General features: G+C 47.6%; 1 protein-coding gene across 7 annotated transcripts in view; it reads left to right on the top strand.

The window, feature by feature from the left end:
• Lpin1 (lipin 1) overlaps positions 1–12,238 on the top strand; it is a 107,534-nt gene that overhangs the window by 27,454 nt on the left and 67,842 nt on the right. For 6 of the 7 annotated variants that reach the window (XM_057768332.1, XM_057768296.1, XM_057768289.1 and 3 more), the window contains exon 2: positions 1,794–1,850. The exons of the other annotated variant lie outside the window; for it this stretch is intronic. In XM_057768332.1, the coding sequence (XP_057624315.1) occupies positions 1,794–1,850 (57 nt within the window). The remainder of the gene's footprint in view (positions 1–1,793; positions 1,851–12,238) is intronic. 7 annotated transcript variants of the gene reach the window in all.

Raw genomic sequence — 12,238 nt, 5'->3', positions numbered from 1 at the left:
CTTTAGAAGTGAACGAGCTAACTGTGTGCAGCAACACACACCTACGGAACAGGTGTGGCTGCCCTGAGGCACTCTGTCCTGACTTCTGATCCCATTGCTTCCTCCCTGTCCAACCTGTGGCTTCGCCAATAGGTTGTGTGTGCTTCACACAGGATGATGGGATGGGGAAAGAGGGAAAGAATGGAATTTATGATCACGTCACATTCTGGTTACCAAGGAAAGCACCCCTCCCCCACATGCTGCTTAGTCCCGAATTCTTTTTTCAGGCTGAACTGGAAATCTCTCTGCTAAAGTGCTCCATCCTGTGGTTTTTAAACACAGTCACTGGTTCTCCAACCCCCGCTTCTGGCCAATTCCAGAGTGTTCCTATTGACTCCTTTAAAAACTTTTTTTGTTGCTAACGGTTTTGTTTTGGGGGCTGGATCTCATTCATTCTACAGTCCAGGCTGGCTTGGAATTCACTAGGTAGCCTAAGTTGGCCTCAAACTCTCTGTCATCTTCCTGCTTCAACTTTCTGAGCAATGGGATTATAAATGTGAGCCATCATAGATGGCTGTCTGTTGGCAGTAGCCTGTCCCACAGCTGTTGAGTCCCAAAGAAACACACAGAGGTCTACGTTAATCACAAACTGGTTGGCCTATTAGCTCAGGCTTCTTATTAACTCTTACATCCTACATTAACCCATAATTCTCGTCTGTGTTAGCCACGTGACTTGGTACCTTTTATCAGCGAGGCATTCTCATCTTGCTTCCTCTGCATCTGGGTGACAGCTGCAGACTGAGCCTTTCCTCTCCCAGAATTCTCCTGTTCTGGCTGACATGCCTCTTCTTCCTGCCTGGCTACTGGCCAATCAGCATTTTATTAAACCAGTTCAACTGACAAACCTTTACAGGGTATAAGACCATTGTCCCACAGCAGCTGTCATTCTGTGTGTGTGTATGTCTCTCTCTCTGTGTGTTTCTGTGTGTGTCTCTCTCTGTGTGCCTGTAAATACCTATCAGCGCATATTCAGAATCCAGAGGAGTCAAGCCTGTGTCTTCCTCTATCACTCTTTCCTTTGTTGCCCTGAGACAGGCTTACTGATCCAGTTGGCCAGTGAGCTCCTGGTGTCTGCCTTTCCATGTCCCCAGTGCTGGGGTTATACATACACACTGCCATGCTCACCTCAGTTTTTAAGTGAATGCTAGGGACTCGAACTCAGGTCTTCAGCAAATGATCTTACCCACTGAACCATCTCCCTAGGCCCCATCTTGGGTTTTTGAGACAGGGACTCTCACTGGCTTGGATTACAAACAATTTGGCTAGACTGGTTGACCAGCAAGTCTCTGCCTCCCCAGTGCTGGGATTAGAAACTCATGATACCATGCTCAGTTTTATGATGTGGTTTCTAGGGATCAGACTCAGGTCCCATGTTTGTCATCAAGTCTTTTATTAACTGAGCCATGGGCCTGGTCTCCAAAATTTATTCTCAGTACTTAAAACCTTTGACATACGAGCAGGGCCCAAGTCATGATTTACTTGACTTGTATCTCTAATTAACTTCTTCTTTAAAAATATTTGTAATCTTTTACTTTTATGTGGAAGGGTGTGTGTCTATGCACCACATTCATGCAGTGTTCCTGGAGGCCAGACATGGGCATCAGATTCCCTGTGGCTGCAGTGACGATGACTGTGAGCTGCCATGTGGATGCTGGGAATTGAACCCAGATCCTCTGAGTGAGCAGCCAATGCTCTTAACCAGGGATCCACCTCCCCAGCCCCTCTAATTAATGTCTAATGTTTTTGTTTTTCAGATTCCAATAATGAGAGACCCTGGGTGGATCCGGAATGTGTGGCCTTCCAACATTAACGTGAGTGCAGTAGTTATAAAATGTTCATGTGGTTTCATATGACAAGATTAAATCTTGTCACAGTACAGCCTCCTGCCTTGGGCAAGCACAGTCTCCAAAGCGGGAATTCGTTCAGTGGATGCTTCAAGAGCTCTCCCTGTATTTCATAAACTCTGCCCAGGCAGCTAACCATGTCACCTGGTTTCTTATCTCATCTTAATCCACCAGCCTCCAGACACAGATGGGATTTTACCATCTTCCCAGTTAAAAAAAAAAAAATATCCAAAGGCTCATTAGTGGAATGGGAGAAGTCATGTCCTTGGTTGCCTTTGGCAGTGGTCCCTGGCTGTGGTCAGAGATGTCTACTAAGAGCTACTCCTGAGCTTTGCACGGCTTCCTCTGGGTCCTGTTATGGATCCCTTCCTCCTTGTGGCTGGTCCAAGCCTAGCTTCCACCCCCTTCCTGTCATTTCTAGGATTACACACTGGCCTTGTTCTGTCTGACCCTGGAGTCTGTCTTTGTGGATCTTCCCCAGACCCCAAATTCAGGAGCCTGATGCCCATCCCATTCTCTGACTCCCCTGCCCATTCAAGGCCTCTTGGACTTTCTCCTTATGTTTTGCTGTAAGCCTATGGTCTGGGAAATGGTCCTGATACCTCCAAAGTCTTTTCCTTAGCATATAACCCTTTGTGTTGATGCTTAGTCTATGTTTCAATAGATCATACAGCACATTACATACAACCCATTGTTCTTTGGATTTGAGGTAGAGAGGCTCTTGGGTGGTCAAAGGAAGAATCAACTCCTAAGGCTTATTTGACTCTGCTGTGGCTTGTTTCTACTTCGAGATCATAAAACAAAAATATTACTTTGGTTCTGCCTTTAAAGAACTCAAACGCTAAAAGGGCTCTGGAGAAAGGTATAGACAAAGGCTCGCAGAGGACCTTAGAGGCTTAGAGAAGTGCCTGACAAAGCAAGGAATTTATTTTTGCATTGATCCAGAGGCCCCAGTGGAGCAAGCGAGGAAGGCTGCTGAAGGAGACAGAACTCTGGGGACTCTGTAAGGGCTGAAGTTCTATGTCTAAGCTGTAGAGAGGAATGGGCCCAATGATAGGCCAGAAAGCCTGAGGAGAGGGCAGTTAGTGGCAGTTGAGCCCAGAATGGGGAGCCAGTGTTCTGTGAAAAGGGGCAGGAAGTTTCTGGGTAAGCAGTGCTTCTTTCTGTGGATGGCTGCGTAGGCTAGGGTCACAGAAATAGCCTGACGTTGCTTCCCGTGGCCAGCTCCCAATTCTGCAGACCCTGGGGTAGAAGCCATGGCTACCAGGTTTCCAGCTCACATCTGGCCCTGTGTGCAGGCCAATGGTTGTGGTACAGAGGAGAGTCAGGTGAGGGAAACAGCCCACTAGCCCCAGCTACGGCACTCTTCCTAACAGATGAGGACAGAGGGAAGAAGACACAAATGGAATATCCTGCTTTAAAAGGGCGAAATTACAGAACACCTTCATCACTCATGGTAGGGGATGAAAACCCAAGCTTGTGGCTGTTGCTGTGCTATTTGCGGTATGTGAGAGAGAGACCCTGAGCGAGATACCTGACAGAGCAGCAGCTCCTGTGTCCAGTAGGCGCTCACTTGATCCCACACATTTAGCGCTTGCTGTCTATCGCAAGCCTCCGCAGTAGGAGAGCGATGGGGTGGTAACAACTTGTCTGAGGTGAGTGAAGAAGGCTTAGGAACAATCCTAGAGAAAAAGCCTCCAACACAAGGTAAGTCTTCTGGGGAACAATGGAAGAGCCCTCACAGTTGGCTGAGCATGAGGTAAGAGACAGGGGGAGGGGTGGCTGGTGCTGATGCTCAGCTGCGATGACAGGAGGGTTTACCTAGGCAGACTCTCCTTTGCCTCCAAATCTGATTAAACCTCTCTTTCAGCTGTGATGATTTGGGGCATCAACTTGAAAGGATCTAGAGTCACTTGGAAGAGAGTCTCAGTTAAAGGTGGTCTAATCAGGTTGGCATGTCTGTGGGCATTGCTTTGACAGTTATGTTAATTGATGTGGGAAGACCCAATTCACTATGGGTGACATTATTCCCTACTTAGGGGTCCTGAACCTTGGGGTCCAGCCTGGACGGGGTTTGCCCGCACCAGGGTAGGGGCATGTGGATTAGAAATATTACATAGGAGGAACAGAGATGTGAAAGAAATACCTAGACATAGGAAGAACTGGGAGGGTAATCTAGTGAAAAATGAATCCACCCACGTTTGTTTTCCACGTGCTTATATACTCCAATCCAAAGAGGGAGAAAGAAGGCAAAAGACTGCTTTTGCATGATCCAAAGAACAAACAAAGCAATTGCTTGCTTCAATAGTTGAAGCATCAAGCCACTATACCCTGAGCTAAGCATTCTGTTGTTCAGGCAGGACATGCAGTGACTAGACCTTAGACCAAGCATCCTGTAGGCAGGCACTCCCTGGGTCAAACTTTCTTATTCTTTCGTATTCTCAAAGGAGAAGGGGTAGGTTTGAATTCTCTGACCTCTGTTTGGAGTAGAACGGATCCACCTTTGTGGGCCATCTCAATACTCCAAACACCTAGTAAGCGCACCCTAGCTCAAGATATCTCGTTTGGAGCTGCACCTTAAGCCAGCCCTCTTGTCAATAACTTTGGAAGAACAAGAGCAGGTAGAACTCACTGCCCTTCAGCCAAGGGGGAGCAGATAAACTTCTGTGGGCCCCCACATATTCAGTCAAGGTGAAACAGACACACGTCGGTGGGCTCCCACAAGTGTGTAAGAGGAGAGGAAGTGAGCCGGGCATGCATATGTCCATTCTTTCTCTGCTCCTGGTGGTGGATGTGTGGAGTTGTGTCAGGTCCCTGCCCCGACTTTCCTACAGTGATGGACTGCCAGCTGAGACTGTGAGCACGCGCAAACACCTCCTCTTCTGGGTTCGTCAGGGTGTTTTATTACAACCACAGGCACGAAACTAGGAAGCAGGCGAAGATGCTCCTCTTGTTTCCAATGCTGATTCTTTTTAAATTCTAAAAACTTGCGCCTTGCACTGGCTAGAGTCATCAGGGAGGATGGAGTCTCAATTCAGAAAACGCCTCCATAAGATTGGGTTTCTTAGTGATTGGTAGGGGCCCAGCCCATGGTGTGCGGAACCACCCCTGGGTTGGTGGTCCTGGGTTCTATAAGAAAGCAGGCTGAGCAAGCCATGGGGAGCAAGCCAGTAAGCAGCTCCCGTCTATGGCCTCTGCATCAGCTCCTGCCTCCCGACTTGAATTTCTGTCCCGACTTCCTTTGATGAGGAACAGTGCTGCAGAAGAGTAAGCTGAATAAACCCTTTCCTCCCCAAGACACTTTGGTCACCGTGTTCCATCGCAGCAAATGTCACCCTGGGGTGCTCCTTTTGAAGCGAAGGGAACACAGCACACATTGGCTGTCCTGCTACTTCCTGCTCTTTCGCTTTCTTTCTCCTTGCCCGGCATTGTGAGTGGAGTCCTCTCAGGTATCTGGTGATAGCCACGTGCTCTTATCTAGACACACACTGTGTGGCTCTCGTATCCAGTTGCTGTTTTTCCTTAATACTGGTTTGTGGGGGTGTTGATTAGCACAGTCAGTTACAACAATAACCTATTTAATTAGAGCCTCACACGGCACAGAACTTTCATTTGTGGTGGCTTCTCGGCGTTTTCTAGATATGCCCCTAGGTGCTGTCTCCGTTGTCAAGGACTGCATTGTAGTGACAGCTCAGGGTACTGTCTGTTTCTGGTTATAGCTCTCCACCCCACTCATCTCTTCTCCCACCCCAGGGAGCACTTTGCTCTGGACTCGAACCACTTGCTGTCTCTTGCCAGAGGCCTGGGGCTCTCTTTGGTTTTAACTTCTTGAGGGCAGAGCCATGTCCTATGTGCCCACTGGCCACTGGACCTGGCATGCTGCAACCACCAGGATGGCCTCTCACAAGGGTGGTGACACCTTCCATACCAGGGCAGGACTCATTCGTTAATTTTTAGTGTGGCGACCATATTTTTCAAACTAGCTTTGTTTGTAATTATGACGGGCCTATTTGCAATCAGGCATGACACTCTATGATGTAATAACTAGGCATTCATTTAGAAAGAATTTGTTGAGCCCCGAGTGCAGGCGCCGTGTTAGATATGTAAAAATCAGCCATCTTATCCTCTTGCTGTAGCTGCCCACTGGTTCACAGGGGCCATGCGTGCAAATGGAACAGCGCATGTGGAGTTCAGATGCGCAGCCTGGTGCTGGTCTCTAACAGTCTCGACAGAGTTGGCTGGGGATGCGGGTAGTGATGCTTAAGGTTGAAGAAGGCTAATGAGGGAGGCGACTCTGCCCAGGGACAGCCAGGCTTTTGGTTTCGAATGAGGGGATTTATTAAATATAAAGTGAACAAAGGCAAAAGAGCAAACAGCGAGGGGCAGACAGACAGATGGAAGCAACATCCGATCAGGGGGCTCATGACGTCTGGAAGAGGTGACGGGGATGGTTTGCTGAAGAAGTCACGAGTGAGGTCCCGACTGGAAATTCCTAGGCAGAGTGGGGTGGGCTTCCTGTGGGTGAGCTTCCACCTTCTGGTTCACACTGTGAGCGTTTTTACACCTCAGGATAAACACGGTGACCTTAGTCAGAAGGCCATACCTACCAGGTGTTCTCAGGAGTGCAATGCTTTTTAACATGCTCAGCTGTTGGCTTGTCCCCTACTTCCCTGTTCCAGGACCAGGACACCTGTCTGTGGGCAGAGAATTCCTTTCCAAGTCTTCTCATGTCTTATATGGATTTAGCTAGTACACGTTGGAGTGCCAATTTGTGTGTGTGGGGGGGGAATGGGACGACTTGTTCATTCCCGGCTGCCCAGAACTGAAATAATCACACAGAAACTATATTATTTACAACATTGCTTGGCCTATTAGCCTATGCATATTTCTAGCTCACTCTTATATCTTAAATTAACCCACTTCTATTATTTTATATTTTACCATGAGGCTTGTGGCCTACCAGCAAGGTTCTGACTGGTGGCTTGCGTCTTTCTCCTTTGGCAGGTCCATGGCTTTTCACTGACTCTGCCTACTTTCTCCCAGAATTCACTTTAATTTTTCTGCCTAGCTCTATTCTCCTCTATTACAGGCCAAAGCAGTTTCTTTATTCATTAACCAATAAAAGCAACACATATACAGAAGGACCTCCTACACCACCTGTCCCAAGACAGGGTATCTTAGAGGACACTTGATAAAAACACGCTCAAGTCTGAGACAAGGAGGGGCCTCCTCATTGCAGAGCCTGCTTTCACCTAGTACAAATATGTGACAGTTTACCAACGTCATTGATGCTACGGGGGTGGAGCGTGGACAAAGGCATGAAAGGGTCATGGCAAGAAGGGATCTGACGGGTGTGAGGAATGAAAATGACCCAGGAGGGCTTGTGCCTAGAGCAGGTGGTGAAGTGGTGAAGCCAGGGGCATGGCGGCTTCTGCCTGGTGGCCAGACCTTTGATGAGGACGTACTATGTCTCTCTGAGCCATGTGTTCTCTTGGAGCTGTGTAGCCCTGGGGCTCCTGACTGCAGCAGGATGGAGCGGTGGCTTAGCTGGTTCATATGGAGACACAACAGACAAAGCAAACAGAAGAGAGTAGGAGATGTCAGAGGGAGAGTTCTAATGAGAGGCTCAAACCCTCATCGGTTCGCCCATTGCTTCCTCAGGGAGAGAGGCAAGAGGGGAAGGAATCGGAAGGAGTGTTATCTATTGTAAAATTATAGGGACTTTGTGTGAATTCCATCTTCTGAAGTGGTCCTAACACCCTTTCAAGGGGTAAGAGATAGCCTGGAAGCTGACGGTTGCTGGGGAGGACATACGTATGTGAGGTGAGGGTACAGCTGGGCCATCCCGTGAGGTCCCAGCACAAGCAAGTACATCCAAGCTTCTTAGGGAAGCTGTGGGTCATAACTGCAACGCTGGATGTGGGAGTCACAAACACTTGACAATGCAAGGCTTTTGAACTTGCGACTATCAGAAATCAATTTAAAAGAGCAAATGTGGATCGAACCCAGGGTGTTTATGTGCGTCACGAGACTTCACTGTAGCTGGGTTCTGCGCTCACAACGTGTGTGCTTTGCACTGCGTGTGCCGCCACCCAAAGCAGGGTCAACCCACACAGCCTGAAACACCTCAGTTCTGGTGCATGGCTGTGGTCTTGTGAATTGCAGCGCTTTTTACTGTATGTACAAATTTTTCTGCCATCATGCTAATAAAACATAATGGCTTAATTACAGAAAACAAAAATTTTCAGTATTTTCTACTGTTAGTCCTTGGCATGTAAATATCAAATTAGCATGTCTTTATATTTCATTAGCCGAACAAGCACATACATCTCATTAGTATTCAAATTTACTACTGTCTTTAATTATGAAATTATGTGTGTCAGATTATTATTTTAAAGATTTACTTATTTTATGCATATAAGTGTTTTGCCTATATTTATATAGGTGCACCGTATGCATATAGTGCTCAGGGTTCCTCCTGTCCTCACCATTCTGAGATTACAAATTCGTGATATCATACCCTGAGTTTTTTTCTTTTTTCAAAGGTGAATGCAAGGCAAGCTAGTCACTGACGGAGTTATCTCCCCAGCCCCACTTTTGGCATTTCTGAGAGCTCACATGTCCTGGAACGAATGCTTTTTTAAGATTATTCAACATCCCTTATAAGAACCTCAATATGACATGTGCTAAAAACCAACTGCTCATGCGCTGCGAACAAAAGTGGGAGGGAGCCCTTCCTTCCTTGATATTTTCTGCTTGTTGGATGCCACTTTCTGGATTCTGGGTTCTATGATTCCAAAAGCTGCTGAGAATTCCAATTCCATAGAAGAACTGGGACCCAACCCTCTGCCTCTCGCGTTGCCCAGGTGAATCCTCCGAAGCATTTACTTTAGACCCTCATTTACCGCTTTCTTCCAAGCTCCATCAGATACTGATGTCACAACCCCAGTGATGACATCATAATCCCGACATTCAGCAATGAACCTGGAGCCCTGGCTGAGAGTGGTCATGAAAGGAAGCTGGAGATGGGGAGGCGATAAGTGGGGGGGAGTGGGGGAGGGAGGATGGGGAGGAAAGAACATGAACAGGGAGGCTTGGGGAGCCAGACATGCCCACCCTAACCACAACCTCAGAGGGTCGCGGTAGCAGACTGATAGCTGCAGGGCAGAGAGAAAGAAAGAAAGAAAAAAAAAGACCAACCTGCCACCGGGCTACCGAAGAACTCACCAGCAAGGACCTTTGAGTGAAGTTGATGGAAGACAAATGGGGTCATCACAGCCTATTCTCCAGGAGTGGGAGGACAAACTTTCTTCAGGCAACTAAGGTACAGGGCACCAGGGAGGGTGTGGGGGGGTAATGAGGCTTCAGTGGCTTTTTTAGATTTTATTTGTGTGCTGTGATAACGTGTATGTAGTATGTGTGTGGTAGTATATATGCACTTGCGTGCAGAGGTGTAGGTGCCTCTGGGCTGGAACAGAGCTGAATGGGGCTACTGGGTGTCTTACTCTAGAACTCCTACCTCATTCCCCCGTGAAAGGGTCTCCCTGAATCTGGAGCTAGGTCGGCAGTCGGAAAGCCCCCAGAGAGCCCCCTGCCCCACCCCAGATCTCCTCCACTAGAGTTGGGGGATATAGATGTCCGTGCAGACACGCTTGACTTTTTTACACGGGTGCTGGGGATTTGAACTCAGGTCCTCTTGCTTGCACATCAAGCACTTTGATGTACAGAGCCATCTCCCTAGGCGCTCAGTAGCTCTTTGGGTGTCGTCGTCATCTCTCCTATGGCTTCTTAAACACCGACTCAAGAGGACAACAGGTAAGATAATTTGAGCAAACTAAGAACTCTGCATGGAGACTTTTGGAGCCTCTCATTTCATACTAGTTAATTGGTTTCCTCTGGACTTGTAATATAGGCCTCTCCACCTTTTTCTTCTCTTTCTTCTCTACCCTTGCATAGTTCAGATCCCAAAGGCATGCCTGCAGCGCATAGTTAGTGCTCCTAGGTCACCGGAGGCGCCCTGGGAAGATGTTGATGCTGATTGATTTGGGAGAGTTAGTTCTTCTGGGACTGGGTTGTTGTAAAGCAAGGACAGCCCATGTCTGTGTGTCAGTACTTCTTTCTGACCCTTTGCCATGTTGTGAGCCAGCCAAGGAGGCCACTGATGGATGCTGATCGAAGGGGCCATCTTTTCTTGCTTCCAGTCTCCAATGGCGCACGCCTTTAATCCCAGCACTTGGGAGGCAGAGGCAGGCAGATCTCTGTGAGTTCGAGACCAGCCTGGTCTACAAGAGCTAGTTCCAGGACCAAAAACAAAACAAAACAAAACAAAAAAAACAAAAAAAAACAAAACAAAACTGAGACCCGTATGAATTCCTTGAATTTATCAAGCACCAGCCTTGGGCATTCTGCTTAAACAACAGAAAACAGGATCTATGTCTTGTGGCAAAATGTACTCTAGTGAAATATAACTTTTGAGGAATATATACCTTATATATTCTCTTAAAATACAGTCATAGAAATACAAAAGACAAGTTATTCTGCTTATGCAGAACTTGAATTTCAAAGTGAACTGTTTCAAAGAATGAGGTGTGCGTGTGAGTTTGTGTTGCATACAGGAGTCAACCCCAATCTTGTAGGCCTCTCTGATCAATATTTCAGTGTTTCCTCGGAAGGAAAACAGATACTACACACTATGGTGGTTTGAATGAGAAAAGCCCCCCCATACATAGTCTTATATATCTGATTGTCTGGTTCCCATTGGTGGACTGTCTGGGAAGAATTAGGAGGTGTGGTCTTGTTGGAGGAGGTGGGCTATTTGGGGTGGGCTTTGAGGTTTCAAAAGCCCATGGTAGGTCCAGTCTCACTCTTTCTGCCTCCAAGCGGTAGATCAGATGTAAGCTCTCAGTTCCTGCTCCAGCACCCGCCTGCCTGCCTATCTGCTGCTATGCTCCCCACCATGATGCTCACAGACTTGCCCTCTGAAACCGTAAGCAAGACCCCCACTAAATGCTTCCATTCTAAGCTGCCTCGGTCTTGGTGTCTTGTGACAGCAATGGAACAGCGAGTAAGACAGGTGCTTGTGAGCGAGAGCCGAGAGTGCCTGTGACATTCCGCTCCTCCGCTCTATCCTCAAGGACGTCACGCCATAGCCCCGAATTCTCCATCAAAATTCTGGCCCACTGAGAATCATCTAGGCAGGGTCCCTGTGGGAGGTCCTCTCTGTTTCCGGGAGTCTGACAGAGCTGTCTTTTAAGCTCTGTAGAAAACTGTTTCCAAGCGAAGTTGCAGTCAATTAGTTTTCCTCTGTGTTGCTGGATCTCCAGGGAATTTTGAACACCTCACATAGACCAGAGCCTCACAGCTGCTCAGACGACTCTGGCTTTCATGCGGCAATACATATGTGTATAGATCCAATCGCACATGCACACGCGTGCACACATACGCATTCGCATATGGGATTGGCCTACAAAATCACCAATCAGGACTCTCCCTCCCCCACTGTAACTGAACTTTGTGTCGCTCTCTAGCTGCGATTTCTTTCCAAGGGCATAGTCTGTGTGACGCTCCTTAGAATGCAAGAGGACACGGGTGACCTCCGTAAGGTATGATTAAACCAGAGCTCAGGTGCCTCTAGGCTGAAGTCTCACATCTGATAAGAGGCAGGGCAGGGACGTAAGGCTGGCTTCTCTGATTTTTAAATCTTTTGTTCTTTCCTATACAGTGCTCACCAATTGTACAAAGGCAAAAGACCTTGTGTGTATGTGTGTGTGTCCATGAATTAAAGGAGAGTAGCTGAAGTACTGAGCTCCAGCTCCCCCCACTCCAATGTGGAAGACAAGGATAGTCCTAATGTTGACCTCTGCACTCATTTTCCTGCATACACACACGTGCACACATATGTACATACACGCGCACACACATGCACTTACACACACACAGACACACACACCAGCCTCTCAAAGGGACATGGAAAGAATTTTTGAACAGTAGCCTTAAACACCTCAAGGAAATCAGGAAAAGCAGTCTCTTTCACTTCTTGCACCAGGATAAACGGAGGTCAGAATGCTGAGCTACCACCTCAAAGCGCAATTCACAAAACAGAAGGGTAGAAGGGTGGAGACAGCAGCCACAAGGCCGAGAAAGTGTTCCCAGGCTGTGACGTGGGGGATAATGTTTGCCTAGCACTTTTGACTCTTCTTTCATATCTATGGTACGTTGTTTGTATATGACCTTAATACTGTGCTTTACGTTAAATTTCACGTTGCCTTTCTATGCTCAAAGGAATATGTTTAAGTCCACAAAGCTGCCTTAAGTCTCCTACGCCACCAGCCTCTTATTTCTATCAACCAACCTTA

This window comes from Chionomys nivalis, chromosome 1 (assembly GCF_950005125.1).
Source record: "Chionomys nivalis chromosome 1, mChiNiv1.1, whole genome shotgun sequence".
NCBI classification, from domain to species: Eukaryota; Metazoa; Chordata; class Mammalia; order Rodentia; family Cricetidae; genus Chionomys; species Chionomys nivalis.
This window is presented reverse-complemented; position numbering and strand designations above follow the sequence as displayed.